Source organism: Heliangelus exortis, chromosome 29 (genome assembly GCF_036169615.1).
Source record: "Heliangelus exortis chromosome 29, bHelExo1.hap1, whole genome shotgun sequence".
In the NCBI taxonomy this organism is placed as follows: domain Eukaryota; kingdom Metazoa; phylum Chordata; class Aves; order Apodiformes; family Trochilidae; genus Heliangelus; species Heliangelus exortis.
Genome location: NC_092450.1, coordinates 3,991,401 through 4,010,900, shown reverse-complemented (window position 1 = coordinate 4,010,900; position 19,500 = coordinate 3,991,401). Strand labels below are relative to the sequence as shown.

Here is a 19,500-nt window from a genome sequence, read left to right as displayed (position 1 = left end):
GAGGTCAGACCCTTATGTGGGTGAAATAATGTAAATGAATAAGGTGAACGTTTTTTCCTAGTTATTTAGTATCCCAGACAATGTTTACCATAGATACATAATGGTTTTTCTCTTCTAAAATAATATGGAGGTTGTATTGCAAGGTGGAGTCAGGTGTGTGTTCTGTACTATGCTGTATGAGGTTTCAGTCATTAGGAAAATTAAAAATATCTGGAGTTATAGAGAAGACAATACCCCAAGAAATACCATAGGTCAGAGAATAAGCCAAGCACTCCCTGGATAAAGAAAACGTGTCTGTGAGTCACATCATTCAGGTATTGTTTACTGTAGAGATAGCAGCCTCTTGCATGTATTCCAAATGTAATTTTTATATGCCTGTGCAAGCTCTCCCTGCGTGTGGAAGGCTGCCTAAGCAGTTTTAAAGGTATCTGAATTAAGCTACTTTTCTGTTATGTATTTGCCTGTTATTTATCTTTGCCTGTCAGTTTATCTTTTAGATTGTAATCTTTGTAGGCCAGATGCTGTCTTCCATTCTTTCTTTGCACTGCTCAGAACAAAGGTCTTTAGATCTAGTTGAGGATACTGGATTTACCAGAAAAAGAGTGACTTTTATAGCAGGAGGACACTCCTGTTTTTCTAATTGTGCCTTTATACTTGTAGAGGAGAGCCTAGAAAACAAGTGGTTGCAGCACTGCAGATTTTATTATCTATAACTTTTGTATTTCTCTGTTACTTCTTTCCTTTTAAAGTATACACGTTAAAACTCACAAAATATGCATGAACAGGCTCCATTTTAATACTTTTTATTGTATTACTGTAATTTACTTTGGTAAATTCGTATCCCTGTTTAAAGTGCCTTAAAGCAATTAGAACTTAGTTTAAATTCAAGTATTGTAAACTGTACAGAGTATAAGCACAAAAAAAAAGCTGCATAGTGAAAATACTAGAGCAGGCTAATACATTCAGGATGCCAAATAGTCAAGTATTAACAACACCAGGTCAGTATTAAGGTTAATAATGATAATTAGCAGCTTCATACAGTAGATATAGAACCGTGGGCAATATAAACACGTTGTTCTTACTGTTAACAAAAGATAGAAGCATAACTGAAAGGATTTGTAGTATCAGTTGTTGTTACACATGCCATAAGTAATAAGGCAAATAACTGACACTTAAATTAATCTTCTACATGCTGCTGTGAATCCAGCAAATACTGTACGTGGTTTTTCTAGGTTCTGAGCCCTGCAATACAGGAGAGTTTGTGACATCCTCTTAAAAATCCTCACAGCCATTCTCAACTTAGTACAATTTTGTGTGAATTTTTGTTTGAAGAGTTGTAAAGAAGTATGTCTGAGCTTGAATTTCTGGTTTTTTTCAGTGCACAGATTCACGATCATCTGCTGGACTTTTCCCCTCTTCTACTCAGAGTAGCTGTGGACATACTTAATGGGTATGGTAGAATTTTACTTTGAATATGTAGCCCTTATTTTTTCCATTTAATCTGGAGGAATACAAGTTGTACCCTGGCATCATAGTGACTTGTTATGTGCACTAGATCAAGACTATAGCTTACCTATATTATTTGTCAAAAGATGGATTTGTTGAAGCTATTTTAATTCACATCATTATAATAACCAAAATTAATTAAATAACAGCATTAAAATAATCGGTTGACTCCTTACATTTGAACAATCAAAGAGTATAATTTTACTTACTATGGCTAAGAAAGTTATAGTGCAGATACATGTGGACACACAGGAGTGACTGATTTTTGGTGGGAACTACTGCTTCAAAATTGGTGGAATAATATGGCCAAAATATTGTTGTTTTGTAACAACACTTTCAAAAAAATGTGTGTATAATGATATAGGGGAAAGATATTGCCTAACAAAATTAAATTAAAAATACCAGCCACTTTAAAAAGAAAATTATTTCTTAATAGTTATTGTATTCTAAGAGCATCTTTGTAATTTCTGCTGTTAGAAAGTATTGTTTTAAAATACATTTCAGGAACTGTGACAGTTGTGATGTAAATTATTGCACAGATTCATCATTATGTATATGCAATATTGAATAATTAAGACAATGAAATATGCATTTCTCATTTCCAAAAAGAGAAAACATGTTCTCTTTTACAAAGGCAGAATATGTCAAAGTATAAAGTTACACTTTAGTTTTTGTAATAATCGGTGAAATTCTACAAAACAACGATAATGAGAAAATTGAAGGGTGGCACCAAGAGTATAAAACTAGAAGTTAGGTTTCTTATAATCTTAACTCCCTTACTCTTTTCCCTGTCCTTTAAAAGGCTTCTCTGTTTTTATTGTATTAATCAAAGTACTTAGTAAGATTTTGCAGTTGTAGCAAGATAGGAGGCTGTGTAAGTCCATCTACAGTTTGTTTCCAGAGCTCGTTGGAGATGACCATTGGGTTAAGTTGCTGTAGGTTAAGGTTTGATAGAAGGAATACTGCAAGATCTCCTCATTACCAGCCTGACTTCAATGTCAGGAAGAGTTTTCTTTTTAGTGTGTAAACATCCTTCCTCAGTTGCTGCTAAGTGGAGATCAAAGCGCAAAGAAACGGATTTTTTCCTTAAGCGAGGGTTGTCCTTAAAGAAAGAACCTTCCCATTCTTTAATAACTTCATCCACTTTTTCTGTCCTGAAACAATAAAGCAGAAGTATTTATGATCCTTTGGGGAATATGAAATACCTGCCTTCAGGACTGCCTTAAAAATGTAGAGAGAAATTGCATAACAAAGTGTCGAGTTATTTCAGATGGGTACTGAGACATTAGCATTTTCTTTTTGTCACAGGTCTGCTCTCCAGAAAAGCAAATTAATGAGGGTTGATTGTATTCTTGGTTTTGTACTCTTAAATAGACATGGGTACAAAACCACCACTCCAAACACAGCAGGCAGTTTGTTTCCAAGGAGAGAGTTTGGAAGCCAAGCTCAAAATCTTTGTAAGAAACCTCCTCACTATAGTGGGCAGGACTGAATTCCTGCGCCTGAAAACCATCAAAACAGGGAGGAGAAAAAGTTAGTTCAGATCCAAACCTCAGGATGCCTATCTATGCTAAATTAAAAGAGAAAAAAAGGGCAGAAGAAAAATAGAGAATTGAAACCCCAGCCAGATCCTATTGATTTAATCCTTCAAGTATGTGTCAGGATCTATATCTAAAAGTCTGTCCCTGGGGACCATCCTCAGGCAGAGCAAACTCTGCCCAGCCAGGGAGGCCCTTTCAAGCCCTGAAGACTCTGAGAGATGAGCAAAGCTCCTGTATGAAAATGAGCTTCAAGTGTGGGATGTGTATGGTGAACCTTGTGATGCCATTAATTTTTAATCCAAATTTCTATGTGCTTTCACCAGCTGGCCACAGTTCAGCACTAGTGCTGAATTACAGTGCTGGGCTACAGCTTCTTTTATATGTAAAGTGAAATGTTGATCTACAGAAGAGCAGTGAAAAAAACAATGAGGCAATCCAGCACAATTAAAGTAATTTAAGGTGAATAATAGCTACTAACAGATTTTCACATGCCCACTTAGGAGACGAGCTCTCCATTCCCTGTTTGGTAATTGGTGAAACGTGGGAGTTTCCAAACAGCAAGTTAGAGCAGCCAGGTCTGAATTTATGTGCATAAATATGCCTCAGGGGGCCTTGCAAACATGGTATGGGCTCTTCTGCTTTCAGCCTTAACTGAATGAATTATTCATAGTTTCATTCTTAACAGAAATAGAAATTACAAATCAGAAGCATCATCATGATATTGTTAGCTTATTATGTAAAAGCTAACAAAAAGGATTTTGAATTTTAATATAGTGTTAAAACATGTCATTTACTATAATTTGAACTATCACTGATATTCTGTAGCTTCTTGGCTGTATGGGCATGATATAACAGATACTAAATAAGGGAAAACACAAAGCTACTGAAATATAATACCCTGGTATGCTCTACAATGCCATTTACTTTAATTTCTTATTTTGTTAAATTCATGTTCATCTTACTGTACAGTGCCATGAGCTTCAGCGCTTTCCTTCATAATATTTCCATCCAGGATTGCTTGTTTTGTCAACAGTTCTTTCTTCTCACTTTTGTGCTTCTTTACACTATCTGTAAAAGAAAATGCAGCTATACTAAGAGTGCAGAAAAGTAAGGTCAAAACACTGGACCTAGAGATATTTTTCCTCCTACTGCATTGGAATAAGATCCTTTTGTAATACCCAGTAACTTGTCAGTAGATAGGAACCTCCTGTAGGGCCATAATCCCCTAAACAGAAAGTATCTGGTCACTCACTTGAAGGCAGTGTAAAAGCAATCTTGCTTGTGGTGGGCTTTTTGTCATCCCTCTGCTCAGGTACAGAGCAACGAAACCTGGAAAAAAAAATTGCACTCATGTAATAATGTTGAATTATGAGCATGTCTTCTGAACAGCTGTGAGAAATTTAAACATATGAGAACCACAAGAAATTCTGTGTGACTGTAGTAACTGTTTGCTAGAATTGCTCATTCAGAGTATAGAACTTAAGAAAGTTACCAAAAATATTTGTGCAATTTTATCATTATTTTTGGACAGTTTTCAGTCACTTTGTTGTGTGACAGGAAGAATGATTTGATTTTAGTAATACTAAATTTTGTGTATTTTGACAGTTAGAAGCATTAGATCTGAAACTAACTCTTATTATTGCAATAAGTACTGAAATGGAAGATAAATTGAGAACTTTTTCTAAAACCTACCTGTTCTCTTCTTGCTCAAGCAGACTGCGATATGTTGCTATCTCCTCCTCCAGTTTCATCCTTGTGTTCAGGAGAAGTTCATGTTCTTGAAGCTGTTTCTCAATACCTCTTCTCACTTCCAGTAGTTCTTTCTCTAAGCATTCAATCTCACCTTCTAAATTTTGTAGTTGCATGTGGTACTGCTCCTCTGTGGCACGCAGTGAACGCTCCAAACCCTTTTCCTGTGGAGTTTAACTCGTATTTTAAGATTTGGAAAGTTATGTGTAAATATGTTCTATGTGCTTTTCATTGAAAACCTGTGTATTTTTACATCAGTTCTTTAAAGAATATCTTTAGGAGCACAAGCAAAGCTTTCTGGATAATAATTTTGCTGAGAAATTTTCCAGTAAAATCTGTCATAATTTAAGATAGGAGAAATAAATGTACCCACCTGTTGCATTTGCAATCCACTACCATTGATTTTACAGATCTGATGTTACCTGTATGGTTAAACAAAGCCCAGCTCGGTACTGTCTGCAAACTGAGTGGGCTGGGTGCTCTTATTATAAGAGATTTATTTTGGCCAGATTTCCAGTTGTGTTTTGTGATGCTTACCACAGCGTGGAGAGATTCAATTTCAATCTGCATATGGTGCCACTGCCTCCTTGCTTCAGAGAGTTCTGCTCTGGCTGCCTTTAGTGCTTCTGCATCTTTGTCCATTCTTTTAGTGGTGGCTTCTTCTAGCTACAGGGGATATAAAAAAGGTAACAATATTCTTTAAATAGTCAATAAATTAAAAGACCCACAGACAGATCTCCAGTTGGGATTTTCTTTTAGACATAGAAATTTGGTAAAGGCAGCAGCGATTTGTTAATATTTTATGTATGGTGTAGATGGGCAGCCTTTATCCTGCAGTGTTTGATGAGAAGCAGTTGGCCACATCTTTATCCCTAACCTACTTCTTATGGAGGAATTCCCATACAAATTAAGGGATTATGTTGAGACCTTATTCACTTCTAGAAGCAATGGGCTCAACATCATGGCAATGAGCATTGCAATCAGTTCCAGCTTCAGAGTTTGAATAAGGTTCTTTGTTTAAAAGGTATTTTTAATTTGTATTTTAAACCTGATACAAAATGTTATTTGAGCTCATTTACCATCATTAAAGCTGAAGCTTATTTTTAGACAAAGTAAATAGTTGAACTATTTTTTTTTTTTTTTTAAGACAACCCTGAGCATGTGTGGGGTCATCTTAGATTTGGATTCATCTTTGATTTAGGTAGTATGTTCCTGCTTTTAACTTCCAGAATGATGGTTTTACTTATGATAGTTATTTATCCTGTTTGATTCTGAGTTTTTTCTCTTTTTTCCTGCATAGCATACTGACCTAGAGTAATTTTACCATGGCAACATTTGGGTGAAAATCTCAGTGTTCATTGCTTATTCTTTTTTTGCCTGTAAGCTGCAGAATTTATGTGACAAGATTGTATCAATAGACCTTGGCTGCTTTGTGCCAAACAAATACAAAGCTGGCTTAACTCTAGTTTATAGCTGTCATGTGTCATTGGATTACTGTGTAGATCAGCCAGATTGCAGCAGCAGTCTGGCCTGTGGCTAGAAAAACCTCCAGAATTTCTGCAATGCCTAAGAAGTACAAGAGGGTGATAAATTACCTCATTTTCCACCCTGAATTTCTTGATGTTTGATGGCTGAATGTTGTTTTGTCATGTTATTTCAAAGACGGGTTTTACAGATGTTTTGTAGGTAGATCTATAATAGCAGCATTGTGTGTTGGTAATATTTAATAAATCTGTATGAAAGAACAAATTATATTTGCTAAGGAGCATGACATAGTTTTACTGTCAGCAACATAAAATAGTTCCTGAAAAGATACAGTTTGCTTTAATATAGGTACTAAAAAAGATAAAGCTCTCTGTATACAAATAGACTTTTTACATTGCCTTTGATTTTCAAGAGTCTCTTTTCCTCTGTGGTAACTAAACGGTGCCAGAGGTTACCATGTTACAGCATATGTCATCATTTTTTAAAATCACAACAATATCAGTGTTGCAGGTACAGAAAAACATTCGGATGAATTACACAGCATTTTAGTGTGAATTTCATACCCTAAACAGAATCTACTGCCCTACGTTCCAGTTCACATCTTACTGCAGTAAAACCAAAATCCCTTCCCCAATAATACGCTGCATTGCAAAGGAAATACTGTACCTCATAGAGGCTGAGGGAGGAATTGTATAGACAGGGATTGTCTCCTCACTCTGGAAGGTGTCTGTCTGTGTGGAGGCATTACCTGGGTCCTTGCTGAGATGAGGGTCTTTATCTGATTTCTGGTGATGAGCGTTTCATACTTTGCCCTGATCTCACGGAGGAGCTGGGACAGTTCCATTCTCCTCCCATCCTCCACCTTGGCTCCCCGAACCTCATTGATAGGGTGAGCCGGCTGCTGCAGAGCCTTGCCTGCCTGCGGCGGAGCAGGGAGGCAGGAAAGGCAGATTTTAAAGCTGCAGAGCTTCATTTTTGAAGAAGCACTGGAAGGTCAGAGGCTTTTCCCATCATTTTTAAAAGGAAATTTAAGAAGCATTGATCTGTCGCTCTGTAGCGATTGAAATAATTATTCCTAAATCGTGTGCTGAAGTGGGCACATACAATGTCTTTCTGCTTCTGTTACACTCTAACTGTGTGGTTTTATAACCCCAGAAATGGGAGGGAAGGAGATACAAAGCAAAGGACAGGATTACAGCTGCACAGCATGAGCTTCCCAGCAATCCATCTGCACTGGTGGAATGTCCCTTCACCAGGCAATGGTGTGGCATGGGAACGGGTTGTTTCGGGATGTTACAGAATTTCCATCCTTGAACATTTTTAACACTTAGCAAGGCAAAGCCTCAGGTGGCTGACCCAATCTGGTGTTGAGGACTGTCCCATCAAAAAGAGAGCTGTGCTCCTGGACATCCCCTCACTCAAAATTTCCATGGCTTTGAGGGCCAAGACACTGACAGAGGGAAAGGAACCAGCACTGCCAGTCCTAAGTGATGTGTGTGCTCCTTGTGGCCTGGGGGTTGGCTCCCCTTCTGCAAATTTTGGTAAATTAACATCTCAGCCATAGAGAACTGCTGTCAAAAAGTGTCTGGTTTGTCTCTGAAGGTGTTTATAATCTCTGCCATGGCCCAGTGGGTTCAGCTCACAGAATATGCAGATTGTTCTTACACCTTTCCTGACAGGGAGCTTGAAATTATAGTCTGTCTGCTGTGCTGTATTTTCTGCAAACAATTCTTCATTTCCTGGCTCACTGTAGCTGCTTGATGATGATCTTGTCTACTAAGAACAGCTCTTACCCATTTTTCAAAGTTTCTTTAGTAATGCATATAATACCAGACTGTATAAAAGTTCAGCTTTCAGCAAAAAAATAAAAATTCACTAGATAAAGAGTATTTGAAGACTCCAAACAAGAATATGCAACAGTGAAATGAGGAAAAAAGCAGTAAAGTTTACAAGACACTTGTCTTTTCAGAAGCCAAAGTATTGTACCACTTAAAAGTCTCCTTGTGTGCATAAGGCTTCCTTGTTCTTGGCTCTGTCCATGGGCACATGTCAAAGGATCCTGTGTTCTGATTTTATTTTTCTTAGCTGGCGGGTTTTCAGCTGAACTGGGCTGAGCTGAGAATGTTTTGTTGTCCACTACCTTTTCTACCAGTGCTGTAATTACTCTACTTTTATAACCAAAATATTGACAGTGTTTTTCATTGATGGTTTATATAACATTCACATAATCAAAACAGTAGGAACCCATCAAACAAACATACCTTAGGACAGCATAAGCATTCATAGGAAGAGTCTATGTATTTAAGCAAATAAAAACTTGAAATGTAATTTAAAATCTTCCTGTTTCTTCACAGTACTGATTTTCAGAACATCTATTTACATCAGGTGAAGTCAAGGCTGTCTGATCTCCAGAAATGTGTAGGTTTGAAGTATAATATAGAGGGGGTTTTTGATTTAGTCCTACAAACTGAACTTTATGTGTGGGAAAGTGGAATACTCAGCAACATAGCATGTGTGGATCAGGAGCTGCAGTCCTAGCTGGAGAATGAAGGGAGACAGATATCTTAAAGCTTGTTGAGTCTTTTATTAGTCAAGAAAAACAGAAAATAGGTTAGAATAGCAAAATTATTTCATCTATTAATTACTAAGAATCATTTAAAAAGCATTTCTAATTAAATGCTTAATGTGGGCACCATATTTCTAGCAGTTCAGCAAAGACTTTGTAACATATTTAAAGAAAACTGTGAAAATAATACAGGTAATACCAATAGACTGAAGCAGAAAATACATTGCATGACTGCTAAGAATGGAAATGCCAGCTTTGTTGCATGTAAAAGTATCTTAGTAAAAAGCCAATCTGTTTTTATCAATTTATACAGAAGAAAAATATTATTTATCCATTCTGGTTTTGAAAGAAACATGGAATGAACACATCCCTTGCAATTTCAGATTGTGCCTTATATCTGTTCTTCAACTTCTTTAACATGGGATGCCACAACTTTTCCATCTACCACTTCTTCGACGATTGTCTTGATCTTTCTAGTTTTGGTAGAATCTAAACATCATTAAAAAATAAAAAAAATATTTATCAAAAAGTGTTAGAAAAACCAGAGCAGCACATGGACATGAACAGTTACATCATTTTCCTTTCAAATTGGCTTCTTGTTACGGTGATGTAGTTAAACAGAGCAGCATGTATTATTTTATTTATAAGAAAGACTTTAGAAACAAAATTTTATCCAGTCAAGTTCTACATACCCTGAGAAGAATCCAGTGATTGTGTTTGTGATTTGGACCCTGTCAAGGATGAGCTTTCAAATGTAATTCCTGGTCCTGCACCCCTAGAAGTGAATCACACAGAATTTTGTCAGAATGAAGAGGAATTGCATTATTTTAAGTACTGAGCAGAATGGTTCACTCTCCTCAGGCAGAGTATATCTCTATTATTTCAGTCATTTTATGTGCCTGACTGTCCTTCTGTGAACCATACCACTTGTTTTTTACCTTTCTTTTCCTGGAAAGGATATTGTTACAGAAAACAAACCAGAGGAGCCAGTGTAAATCAGTGACTTACACAAACTCCCCATCCAGCAGGCGGCGATAGGTTTCAATCTCCATTTCCAGACGAGTCTTGATGTCTAAAAGCTGCTGATATTCTGCATTCTGGCGTTCCATGTCAGCCCTGACCTGGAACAGCTGAGACTCCAGATTCCCAATCTGAAGTTGCATTTGTGACAGCTGAGCACAGTAACCACCTTCTGTTTCTGCTAAGGTGTCTTCGAGGGATTTTTTCTATGTAAGAAGGACATTAAATAATATCTGATATAGGAAAAAAAAACCTTTACAAAGACAAAAGCAACTGAAATACTGTAATGAGAGTAAGCACAGACTCATTAGGGGTTGTAGGGTGGGTGGTTGGACTCAATGATCTTAGAGGACTTTTCCAACCTTGGTGATTCTATGATTCTATTACTTAGAGATTTTTTTAAAATATTTTTTTCTTGCAATACCAGTCCGTAAACTGGCCTTTGCTGCTTCACTGAAGGTGAACATAAGAGTTCATCTGCTTTATAGTACACTACTTGCCACCCAGTTATATGTATTACTGCTATTTAGGAACTAAAAGAACAGGGATTTAGTAGGAAATAAATGCAAATCTTAAATTCTATGGGACTGTATGAGCTCTAGCAACACTACAGAAGCTGGAAAATGTCCTCTGACTAGTGAGCAACTTCTTTAGAACATACCACAGCAAGCTGAGATTGCAGTTCAATTTCCAGGCTCTGGAGGGTCCGTTTTAGATCGGTGATCTCACTCTTTCCTGACTGAAGCTGCTCAGTATTGGTGGAGATTTCCCTCTTTAGCTCCCCACTCTGAAAGACAAGGAAGAATGGAGTGTAATTTTACTGTTCCAAATATTTAACTTTTTTTTATTTGTATTTCTTTGAATTTGCTATCTCTGGTTGTTACTTTTTCATTGAACCACGCTTCAGCCTCTTTGCGGTTTTGCTCAGCAATGACTTCATACTGTCCCCTCATGTCATTCAAGAGCTTGGTCAGGTCAATTCCTGGAGCAGCATCCATTTCAACGCTGACTTGGCCACATGCACTGCTTTGGATACCCTGAAGCTCCTGGAGAGGTTTAAATAAAGAAAAGTTTTGTTAATAAAAGGCAAGATAGTTCTACAAAGAGTATATGTAAAGAAATATGTTATACAAGTTCTTCATCAAGAGGAATCTGTAGCTTGTCCGCTTATTTCTTTTACTCTTTCATTAGTAAACTTGAAACAAAAAGAGCATGTTTCACAATTCCATCTGCTTTGTTATGAATTCATAAAGAAAAAAAAGACTACCTCTTCATGATTCTTCTTGAGATAAGCCAGTTCTTCATTCAGGCTCTCAATCTGCATCTCCAAATCAGCTCTTGTCAGGGTCAGCTCATCAAGAACTCTGCGCAGACCATTGATGTCAGCTTCCACACTCTGGCGAAGAGCCACTTCATTCTCATACCTGTAAAGAAAGTAATTAAATATTATTTTTTTTGCATGGTTAATGAGGTCAAATGCAAACTATTACTATATACTTTTATAGGTTTTAATATGAAATCTTAATCTTATTATTATAGTATTGTTTAATAGTTATGTTAAAATACAAGGCAAGAGGGTTTTTTTCAGCACGGAATTTTTTCCTTAAAATATTAGTAGGGGTTTTTGTAGTATTGTCACGGACTTACTTCAGTCTGAAATCATCAGCAGCCAGTCTGGCATTATCAACCTGCAGGATGACTCTTGCATTGTCAATAGTTGCAATAATGATCTGGAATACAGTGTTCACAGGATGATTTATAGACCAGTGCAGCTTGAATAGCTACTTATGTAATTGTAATCCTAAATACAATTAAAATATTAAATATAATTTGTTAGGCTCTTGTATAATTTACTGTGAAAATATATTGGACAGGTTTTCAGCTTCTGCAGGTCAGCATGTGTTGCTCCATGGTGGAATACCACTTCACATTTTCTGACTAGATTATGATCTCAGCAGACGTTGCCAGGTGGTCTGTCTACTTCAGGAGTTGAATTTGGGATGTAAGAAATGCGAAACTTAATAAGATTTAGAATTTGTAATCTACAAGAATTTATAGAAGTGGATTCCAGCACTGCCTTCTTTTTTCAGATTAGACCAAGTCACACAGGATTATGTGCTATAGCTGCAAAAACTGCCCTTAATTTACAACATGAATTCAACACGTGGTACCAGTGCTGTATGACCGAGGTTATTATGAGTGTTGATATTGTAATATAAGTTTGCTCTTGATTTCTGAAAGGAATTTGTTATTTTTATCCAAAATATTGCTAGGTGAATAACAAATATAAAAACACGTTTTGCTACCTTGTTTCGAAGATCTTCAATTATTGGGGAATATTTACTGTAGTCATTCCCAGATCCAGGGACACTAACACCAGGGCCATTTTTCTCATACCACTCACGGATTTTGCTCTCCAGCTCGGTGTTGGCATCCTCCAGAGATCGTACTTTGTCCAGATAAGCAGCCAGGCGGTCATTGAGATTCTGCATGGTTTCTTTTTTTGAGCCAGAAACAAGACCTCCATCCCCAGCACCAGCAGAGCCAAAACCACCTCCAAAACCAGATCCTGAGCCGCCTCCAAAGCCACCTCCAAAACCGGTGCCTGAGCTGCTGCCAAAGCCACTTCCTAAGCCTCCACCAAAAGCGCTGCTGAAGCCGCTGCCGTAGCTGCCACCCAAGCTGCTCCCAAAGCCTCCCCCAAAGCCGCTGCTTAAGCTGCTCCCATAGCCTCCTCCTGAGCTACCCCCGAAGCCCCCACTGAAGCCAGAGCTTGAACCAAGCATAGAAGCAGTACCAAAACCTCCCCCAGCCCCACCACCAAACCCAAGCCCACTGCCACCAAAGCCTACACCACCAGAACTGGACATTGGCAGAGAGCCCCCGCCAAGTGCACTCCGAGAGGAGAAGTGCCGGGATGCAGCGCTGGTGCGCATGGAAAGGGCCATGGTGCTCAGGGGTCCTGGGCTCTTGGCAAAGCAAGCAGCACGAGCAGGGCAGGTCAGGGAGCAGCTGAACCTTTATATGGGGACTGCAGGGGGTGTTTCAGCTGGAGTCCCCACCTCCTAGGAAGATCTTTAATTTTTTCTCTTTTGTTTGGAGGAGAAGTCAGTTTAGTGTCTCCTGACCAAGCTAAATGATACGTATGAGGCTAAATGGCCAATGGGAGTGGAAATCTGGTGCCTTCCAGGTATTTGCTGTATGAGGAGAAATGGGTGGAGTAGAGCTAAGACATCACAATAATGTTTTACCATGTGCAATGGAGCACAGAAATGCCTTTTCGCATTTAAATCCTTCTTAACTAATTTTTTTGTCATTACATATTTATTGCCTTTTTGGTTTGGGGCTACTATTAGAGAAGGATTATTAAGTCAGCGGAGTGATCCCTTTCATATCACACTTCCCAGTGTGCATGTCAAACAGGTTTCTTTTCATAACACTTTTCTGGCACAAACCTCTGACAAATTAGTGCTCCCTGTCTGTTCAATAAGAAGTAAGAAAAGTGATCAACAGAAGTGTATGAAGAGGAATATGGACACTGAGTGATCTGCAGGTTGATTTTTAATATGAAAACATCAGGATACTTGATTATACTGAATAGAATTTGAAATTGCATTTTCTGCCCTGAGCCTTTCATCACAGCAGTATCTCTGTGTAATATGTGTAGCCCATACCAACAGTTTATACTATTATCAAGCTGAAAACTAACTATTGTTTCTTCTAAATAGTTTGCTGTTATCTCAAAAGAAAGAAAATTATTTCTGTATTTTGTGCTTTATATAATACAAATCTAAAGATCAGATATAGCTCTTCTGCTTGCAAGTTTAGGCATGGAAGTTCTTCAAACCCAGTATACTTTTCTTTTGAAGTTATTTTGCTAAGTGGAAAAATTTTTTTTTCTTTGCCCTGGCTTAATTGCATCATTTGATTTGTCAACTGGAATGTATTAATTTTTAATTTATCTACATCCAGGAGCACAGGTGCTTTTTGGGGCAGAAATATATTCTGAGCAGTAGATCAAAGGTTTAAATAAAGCATTTATGTAGAAATAAATTGGTAGCCTGGTATCAGTGACTCGTGATAGCGAGAGCAAAGGATTAGTTTCTTTGGCAGCTGTTTATGTACAGTAAATAACGCACTGGTCAAATAAGATTTCAAAAGGATGAGGGGGTTTTGTGTTTATTTTGTGAAGAGGAAATGTAGACTCCTTGGACTGCAAATTTGGGTGTGGCATAGGAGATTTAGACCAGATGGGAAAGGTTGTTGGTAGAGAAAGTCCGAATAGATCTTTTTATTTCTGAACTGAAAGGCAAGAAGTATTCTTTTTCACAAAATACTGTTGCTTGCTCTAGTTTAAACATTCACAGAGAGTGAAAGGTAATAAATAGACTTCAATTTATTTATTCATTCATTTTATTTAATTATGAAATGCAAATTGACACTTTCTAATTTTCACTGAGCGAGTTTTTAAATGCAATCTTAAGACTCTATTACTTCAGGATTTATCTGTCTTGGCAACAATTATAAGTCTGATTTGTGGGGGTTTTTTTCATCAAGGTATTTAGTCATTAAGTAGACCCAAAACCTTGACTTTTTAACTTGCTGATGTTTATTAACACTCACACACACACAGAAGATAATTGTTAGAGATTTGAGTTTGGCATTTTTCAACTCTTCCAGGTTTTAAGGAGAATTAGATTGGATTCTTCATAATGTTTAATCTTTTAGCTTTGGCATCAGCTGCAGGAAGCTCAGAGGCTGCCCCCTCTCCATTGATGCCACTTAAACTGCCTCTTCAATCTCTTTGATCTGAGAGGAGACAACCTTGCCATCAACCACCTCTTCAACAATTGTCTTGATCTTCTTAACTTTATTTGACTCTGTTAATGAAACCAAACAGTTAATTAATTAAATGCGATGTATTTGACAGCAAAGTATTACTGAGAAAATCAGTAAGGGCATCTTTTCAGTGCCCTGTTTTTCATCAAAAAATAAGGAAGCTGGTGTGACATACCCTTTTCAGCCTCTGTTTTAGATATCTCCAGGAAATGACTGTTCAAACAATAAATAAAAAAAGTATAAATATATGGCACCTGATGTTTAAGAGACATCCTTGTACATTTGCTGTGCATCAAATCAAGACAGGTAATATCCTTTCATCAAGACATTTAATCAAGTGTTTAAATGAGTTTTCTCTGTTAAAGGAAAATATGCTGTAGGTGAAATTAATCTCATTTCTGCCTTTAGTTCAGACAGATACACACAATCTAGTTTCTGAGCCAGAAAAGATGAACAGGAAGAATCTCAGGGGCAAATTCTACCCTCTGCTTGCCCTGCTTTTGGAGGCATCTGCTCTTTTCACTACAGAATGTGGGATACTGGACTATCTGAACATTTAGTGTCAGCTCACTTGTACCTCTTCAAATGCTGAAGGATTTTGGCTGCTAGGTAGAGCACAGCATAACCCAGTGCAGGCTGTAAAACTTGCTGTGGACTGCAAGAGAAGGTCAGCATACTCTTGGTGAGTGTCTGCTCTGGTGTGACCAGGTACTGGGGTGTATAAACCAGATTAAAAACTCCAGCCCAGGATAGCCCAGGCCTCAGAAGCTATGGTTATTATAGCTGTGGATATTTTGATTCAAAACTGAATTACTGATGCTCATGGAGTGTGAACATCTACTCAGGTACTCAGTTCAGAGCAGCAGTGTATCTGTGCTGAGAGAGAAACTCAACTGACTTCCATAGCAGCTGCTGAAACTGAGCACAAATTGCAGCCTGCTCTGACTCTACTGGTGAGAACTGGGCAGCAGATTCCTCCCACCACGCCAGTTGGAAAGTGGCAGATTTTACATTTTCAGCTTCCCTGAATATGGGCAGTGTTTGCAATGCCATTTCCTGTCAGGTGAAAGCCAGGGGCAAAGCATTTCCTCACCCAACATCCTCTCCTTCCAGCAGCCGGCGGTACGTGGCAATCTCCATTTCCAGGAGAGTCTTGATATTCAGCAGGGAGCTGTACTGAGTGTTCTGCCCTTCCATGTCTGCTCGGAGCTGCCACAGCTGAGCCTCTAAACCAGCAATTGCTCCCTGGATTTGGCTCAGCTGGAAGCTGTAACGGGCTTCAGTTTCAGCCAGGTTGTCTTCTAAAGACTTCCTCTACAGCCGAGGAAAAGAGCAGAGATGTATTATTCAAGATACATTTTCTGTGTTAAAATCCCATTTGGATTGAAAGCCTCTCCACTCCTCTGTGTTAACTGTCTACTAAACAGTCCTTCATTCAAATTCTCTTTATTATTTACCATGTTAAGATGGCTCTGGAGCTCTAGCTCCAGACTCTGGTAGATCTGTTTCTGCTCCGTGACCTCCTTCCTTTGGACTTGAAGTTGTTCCACATTGATTGCTACTTCCTTCTTCAGTTGTTCTGTCTGAAATGTAAAAATGGAGGGGCTGTGAACTGCAACTGTACACCAAGGTTCTTGTTGATGCTTAAGTAATTGACATTACCTGCTTTTCAAACTGCTCTTTGGCATCTTGACGGTTCTTTTCTGCCATTTCCTCATATTGCAGTCTCATTTTTTCCATCATAGTTGCAAGATCAATACCTGGGGCAGCATCCACCTCGACATTGACTGATCCGCCCACCTGTTTGTGCAGCTTGTTGACATCCTAAAGCAACGAGGGTTGGATTAGCATCACCTACAGGGAGCTTCCAATCCTGAATACTGGAAGCAAATTCATGATCTACAGACATAGAAGTAATTCTTAAATAGCACCTCAGGGTAACACAACTTAGTGGCCTTGTAAATACTGTTTAGTGCACTCCATTTAGAATATTTTACTTATTTTGTAGCAATAAATAGACCAGAGTGTCCCAGCTGACCTGCCAGTAGGTGTTTGCTCTGCAGTGAGCTCCAGCACTCTCTAGGCTATGCTTGTTTTATTGACTCTCAGCTGACTGTAACAGAACCATTCACACAGATAGCACAGGAATAGGTGCCTACGTGTGGATGTGCTGATCTGGAGCTGAATTCCAACCTAAGTGTAATACTCCTTCAGATTACCCATGAAGATTTGATTGTTCCTTGTGAGGCTGAGGTTATGTATTCTGCATAATAAAAACCACTCCCTGACAATTTCAGCTGCTCTCACCTCCTCGTGGTTCTTCTTAAGAAAAACTAGTTCTTCAGTCATACCCTCAATCTGTGACTCCAAATCAGATTTACTCAAAGTCAAGTCATCACGAACTCGGAGCAGTCCATTAATGTCACTGTCCACACTCTGTCTGAGCAGATGTTCATTCTCATACCTGTAAAAAAAAAAAAACTTTCTTTGTCAATATGACAGTGCAACTGTTTGATGTAAATGGCAGCAGAGCTAACTACTGCAGACTCAGATATGAATTTTTCTTTTTATTAAACTTTGTGAGAAAATGCTTAATTCTCAACTTCAGTACTAATAACTAGAAGCTTTCGTGAGTAAGATGAGCATGGAAGAGAATTTATGAAATGATCATGGAACTTACTTCAGTCTGAAATCATCAGCAGCCAGTTTGGCATTGTCAATCTGCAGGACAAGCCTTGCATTTTCCAACTGTGCAGCACTGAGCTAAAAAGGAATGATTGAGAAGTGATAAATCTTTGCACATAAATGCACATTTGATCCATTTCTGGAGATTAATACTGCATGTGGTCTTCACCTTGCTTAACTTGAGCTGTCTATTAGTCATGGAGGTTTAAGCTAAGTTCTCTTTGAAGTGCATAGAATGAATTAGGATTTTCCGAAAGGCAAATTATTCTGTTCTAAAACAGGTATATAAAATAGTTGGGATAAGCTGCTCTCTGGAAGAGATCTGTTTTTAAAGGATGGGAAATAGAACCAGTGAAAAGTAAGAGCAGAAAGATATAAGGAAGATCACTGGAAGCAAAATTTGACAAACGTGTCAGCTGATTGCTGTGGGGATATTCTATTGTTTATAATGGTAATTTACTAGTTCAAGCAGTGATCTAATATTTTTTCTGAGTATTTGTCATCCTTTTCTAAAGAACCACTTTGAAATCCACAGATGCTAAGCTATACTTAAATATGTAAATTACATCAGTATTTTCACTAATTAAAGTTACCTAAGGCAAATAGAATAGAATTAATTAATTTTGATTCAAAGATTTTTCATGTAGGAGATTACTCTCATCTGCAGACATATACTTAGTATTGCACATTATGTAAAATCTGTTGCTAATTTGTAACTGATCAAAAATGCATTTATTTTTCTTAACTAAGACAGCTGCAATTTGGAAAAGTACATTTTCTACAACAGATTATACTCTATCTCCCCAGTAAATGCAATTCAGATATCTAGAGGTGGCTGTGTGATGTCTTACCTTAACTTGGAGTTCTGCGATCGTTTCAAAGTATGAGCTGTAGTCCTGCCTTACGTGTGTGGTATTCTTCTCATACCACTCCTTGATCTGCTTTTCCAGCAGGGAGTTGGACTTTTCTAGAGAATGCACCCTCTCCAGATAGGAAGCCAAGCGGTCATTTAGATTTTGCATGGTTGATTTTTCATTGCCTGAGAGCAGCACATCATTCCCAGTAATACTGAGCTGGAATCTCCCACCTAAGCCTTGTCTGTTGTTGGTGCTGGTAGAGATGTGGGTGCCATAGCCCCCAGCCCCTCCGTAGACACTTGGTGCCTGGATCTTTTGGATGGACATTTTCCTGGAGGTTAAACCACTAACACTGGGTGCTGCAGTGGCTTGGAAGTGGGTGCTTGTGCCCCACTGGATGCTGTGGTTGGAGAAGGCCATTTGTGTCCTTTGTCTTCTAAAATGAAAAGGGTAAATCTCCACTGATGGAGAGCAGCTGAAGTGAAGAGCAGTGTGTGCTCTGTAAACCTTTATACTGTGTTTCAAAGAGGAAGGACAATAGTTATAAACCCCACCTCTGTTGACAAATGATGGAATGGTGTCAGCAAAAAGAGCAGACAGCGTATTGCCCCCGCACTCCATATAATAGAAAGGGCTTTTCATCTGTTCATCTGTGTTTGAGAAAAACTCCTCAGGTAGTTTGGCTCGCTTGATTATTATTTTGGATAAAAGATGAAACACAAATAAGCTGTTGAATAATTTATAACTGTACCTGCAGCCATACTCTCTACAGTCCTAACCCCCACGTGCAGAATGTGAAGAAACCCAAGAGGTCTCCTTCTAATGGCACTGAGGTTCCTAAACTGACTGTTGTATACTTCTGGTACAGAAAATGCTGAGATAAAAAGGAAAGCAAGGGATGAAACTGCTTGCTGAGGGGATTATTAGTGCTGGGGGAAAGCAGGCAGCAGGTGTGCATGGGACAGGACGTGGGTGTAGCTCCTGGGGGCATTGCACTGCCAGTACTTCAGTGTATTATTAATGTACAGCCAGATGGGTGAGACAGGTAACACATAGTGCTTGTGTTAGTGAGAACAGCTGCTGTACACACTGATCTGCAGCCTTGGGGCAAGGAAATTGGAGAGGCACTAAGCTGTATATTGGAAGCATCTTCAGGGTTCTGAGGGCAACAAACCTGGAATATTAAGGAATCAGTGCTGCTTAGATTTTTAAGTAACTGTGCTACAGCTAAGTCTAAACAGTATTGGATCAA

The 19,500-nt window shown here is 38.5% G+C and overlaps 3 protein-coding genes and 1 long non-coding RNA gene across 6 annotated transcripts in view; 1 reads left to right on the top strand and 3 right to left on the bottom strand.

Annotated features, from left to right (window-relative positions):
- LOC139788603 (uncharacterized) overlaps positions 1-19,500 on the top strand; it is a 126,855-nt gene that overhangs the window by 1,958 nt on the left and 105,397 nt on the right. For 2 of the 3 annotated variants that reach the window (XR_011722889.1, XR_011722891.1), the window contains exon 2: positions 1,379-1,450. This is a non-coding gene — a long non-coding RNA (uncharacterized lncRNA). Of the gene's footprint in view, positions 1-353; positions 425-1,378; positions 1,451-19,500 lie in introns of those variants that run through there. The other variant, XR_011722890.1, reaches the window with a different exon arrangement.
- KRT222 (keratin 222) lies at positions 788-7,904 on the bottom strand. The gene is made up of 6 exons (XM_071728677.1): positions 7,030-7,904; positions 5,334-5,462; positions 4,740-4,960; positions 4,300-4,376; positions 4,010-4,115; positions 788-2,660 (listed from the first exon to the last, which is right to left on the bottom strand). Exons 1-6 carry the CDS (start codon positions 7,252-7,254, stop codon positions 2,447-2,449), a joined length of 972 nt encoding a protein of 323 aa, XP_071584778.1. The 5' UTR covers positions 7,255-7,904; the 3' UTR covers positions 788-2,446.
- LOC139788574 (keratin, type I cytoskeletal 12-like) lies at positions 8,851-13,318 on the bottom strand. Its single transcript, XM_071728644.1, has 8 exons — positions 12,174-13,318; positions 11,515-11,597; positions 11,135-11,291; positions 10,752-10,913; positions 10,529-10,654; positions 9,856-10,073; positions 9,540-9,622; positions 8,851-9,336 (listed from the first exon to the last, which is right to left on the bottom strand). The coding sequence occupies exons 1-8, from the start codon at positions 12,813-12,815 to the stop codon at positions 9,239-9,241; spliced, it is 1,569 nt and encodes a 522-aa protein (XP_071584745.1). The 5' UTR covers positions 12,816-13,318; the 3' UTR covers positions 8,851-9,238.
- Positions 14,454-18,765, bottom strand: LOC139788576 (keratin, type I cytoskeletal 20-like). The gene is made up of 8 exons (XM_071728650.1): positions 18,243-18,765; positions 17,387-17,469; positions 17,014-17,170; positions 16,369-16,530; positions 16,164-16,289; positions 15,800-16,020; positions 14,882-14,919; positions 14,454-14,747 (listed from the first exon to the last, which is right to left on the bottom strand). The coding sequence occupies exons 1-8, from the start codon at positions 18,666-18,668 to the stop codon at positions 14,650-14,652; spliced, it is 1,311 nt and encodes a 436-aa protein (XP_071584751.1). The 5' UTR covers positions 18,669-18,765; the 3' UTR covers positions 14,454-14,649.